The following is a 2,956-nucleotide window of genomic DNA, read 5'->3' as shown; positions in this document are numbered from 1 at the left end:
TTACTTCCTCTCTTCTTTACTTCCTCTCTTCTTTACTTCCTCTCTTCTTTACTTCCTCTCTTCTTTACTTCCTCTCTTCTTTACTTCCTCTCTTCTTCACTTCCTCCTTTTCTTACTTCCTTTACTCTCCCTCTTTTACTTCCTCCTTCCTTCTCTCTTCTACTTCGTCCTTCCTTCTTTTACTTCCTTCCTTCTTTCACTTCCTCCTTTCATCTTTCACTTCCTCCTTTCATCTTTCACGTTCTCCCTCTCCCTCTTAGTTTCTCTTCTTTCTATTGTACTGGGGCTGATGAAGTTGTGGTTTGGTAAGGCTGTCCATTCCCTGTACACATGTATAGAGAAGAGACATCGCGTTCTAATTGGTGGAGGTTTAGCGTAAGGCTGCGCTCCTTTCCCTTTTGTTTTTGTCTTTTGCTTTTCGATAGTTCGTAGACAGGACGATACAGACAATACACACCGGTGTACTCAGCTTCCAGACATCGCACCGTTCCTTGGGGATGTAGTGTAGTCAAAGTGTAGGAGAGAGGTAGTGTCTGCCACCTGAGCCGCAGAGAGATGTACCCGTTCGCTATGAAGCCTCACCCCCAGTTCATTATACGAAGGTATAAGGCTACAACAGCCTTGTAAAGGAAAGGTATATGATCGCGGAGGGTATATGAAGAGCACTGGAAATATCGAGTCAGGGAGTACTCATAACAACAGTATATGTACCCGTTATCGAGTCGCCTTGTTCGTGCAGTCATTTCGTATGGCTGAGATAGGTACTTTATTTGTATATTCTATAGGCCTAGGAACAATCTTGGTGGTTATTTGAGACCTCCGAGTCCTGCGAGTCCTGCGAGTCCTGCGAGTCCTGCGAGTCCTGCGAGTCCGCGCGCCCATGTGTGCTGTTCTTGTTCGCTGAAATGTCGATATTACATCTTCATTGTTACAGTCAGCAACTCTCGTAAACAGTATTCTTCGGAGACAGTATTCTTCGGAGACAGTATTCTTCGGAGACAGTATTCTTCGGAGACAGTATTCTTCGGAGACAGTATTCTTCGGAGACAGCACCCTACATACACACACACACACACACGCACACACACCAACTCCTACCTTCTTACAACAATCTATTCTCCAAGTCGTTAGATGAATCTTTGCGCCAGCTAAAGTAAAGTTATATGAGTGATGTATTATGCTGCCTCACTATAATGTAGGTGCTCAACTATACAGGACTAGAACTAGCTAACGCAGTATTGAGTTGACCGGTCTTGAAAGCCCCAGTACTGTATCAACAAGACAATGAACCAGAAAAACAGGGGTAGGTCTTCGGGGTTCGGTGGTCGATATCCCCCCTCATCTCCCTATGCAAGTACCATGTACAAACTAGTCCTCCACCTAATAAGTCTTGAACTTCAAGGGGCCTTGGGCGTGTCTCAGCCTCGCGCCGAAGAACTGAAGGAACACAACGATGAAGAAGGCCGCGCCCATGATCCCAGTCTGGATGCCGTATGCGGTCTGTGTGCCGGCGGAGCTGGCCCAGTCGATTTGAATATATCTGCAAGGAAAGAAGTGTCAGCGAGCTTGGTCGTAAACCTTGGGGATGACAGGCCACAACATACCCAACGATGAATCCGCCAAGGGTTCGGGCGAAGTTGATCAGGGCAGCGGACTCGCCCGCAGCTTCGGGATACGCGTCCAGCAAGTAGGCGCCAACCGCAGCCGTCGTGATGATAGTGGCGAAGTTGTGGAGAGCCCAACCCACCGCCAAGACATAGAAACTCCATGTCCTCGCGTTTTGCAAGGTCGCGCCGATCAGGTTGTATCCGATGAGCTTGAGGGGCAGGACGAGCCAGATGATGACCAATCTGTTCTCTGGGGCAATCACTCCATTGTGGTACCTTGCCCAAAGCTTCTCGATCAGGTCGAATAGGAAATGCCCGACTATAAGTTTTGATTTTCAATTTCAAAAAAAGGCTGTAATAGCTTCTCTAGCCCAAAAGCTCATATCTTGCTATGTAGAATAAGCAGAAGCTCTTCTCCAATGAGACGCCGTTATCCAAATCCCCTGTTGAATACTACTGTCCCCTCTCCCCCTCAGCTCCTTGTCTCGGACTTCATTGTCTTACCGAGGTACATAATTCCTCGCCTTGAGATTTCGTTGGCTTCAGACTGGGCAGCTCGGACGACTGTTTGTCATCTGAGGAATGTTGCTCCCGTCGTCCAGGTCGTCTTCGTCATCATCGTGGAAATCTGGTTCGGGAATCTTACAATTTGGACCATTTTGTCTCTGCTTCTTGCGCTCAGTGGCTTTATCTTGAGGAGCTGCCTTTCTCTTTCCACCCGACTTCTGCAATCCCTGTCCTCCATTAGACTTCGATTGCACCCCCTTCTTAGACGATCCTCCCCCCTTGATAGGGTCAGTTTTCGCCTTTCTGCCGCCACCTCGCTTCTCATTGAGATCGCGAAACAGATGGTCGTCCCATGGTCCAACTGCGCGGAGACGAAGCTCTGGGTGCTGTGCACGCATGCGGTCAATCTTCCTTCGCATGGCCCCATCGGTGTAGCCCATGGCAGCAGCGGCGGTCGAAATATGGATCTGAGTATGTTAGGACAAAAGCAGATCAAAGTAGAAAGCTACTTACCGGAACTTGATGACCGCAGCTTCGAAGTAGGTTGAAGACGAACGCCGCACTGCCCATCATTGTCTCATCTAGCTCGTTTTCATAGCTGAGGGAAGGGTGGACCGGGGCTTGAGATGTGTTGCCCTGGCTAGCCTGCCCGCTGGCTTGTGGTGCGTTGCTTGGGACAGATTTGTTCATGGCTTGAGATGTGTCGCCTTGGCTAGCCTGCCCTCTGGCTTGTGGTGCGTTATGCAGGACAGTAGTGTCCGCGACTTGAGCTGTCTCAGATGGAGCCTGGCCAGCTTGTGGCAAGTTGCTTGGGACAGCAGTGTCCGCGACTTGAGCTGTGT

At 49.4% G+C, this 2,956-nt stretch overlaps 1 protein-coding gene across 1 annotated transcript; it reads right to left on the bottom strand.

Annotated features, from left to right (window-relative positions):
• Positions 1 to 1,380: 1,380 nt before the first annotated feature.
• Positions 1,381 to 1,926, bottom strand: G647_09968 (uncharacterized protein; the record flags this gene model as incomplete). Its single annotated transcript, XM_008725960.1, has 2 exons — positions 1,381 to 1,540; positions 1,605 to 1,926. Coding segments are annotated over 2 exons (482 nt in total), but the record flags the coding sequence as incomplete, so codon positions are not given.
• Positions 1,927 to 2,956: the final 1,030 nt, after the last annotated feature.

This window comes from Cladophialophora carrionii (genome assembly GCF_000365165.1).
Source record: "Cladophialophora carrionii CBS 160.54 unplaced genomic scaffold supercont1.12, whole genome shotgun sequence".
Classification (NCBI taxonomy): Eukaryota; Fungi; Ascomycota; class Eurotiomycetes; order Chaetothyriales; family Herpotrichiellaceae; genus Cladophialophora; species Cladophialophora carrionii.
Note: the sequence above shows the minus strand (reverse complement) of the source record. Positions and strands in the feature narration are given on the sequence as shown.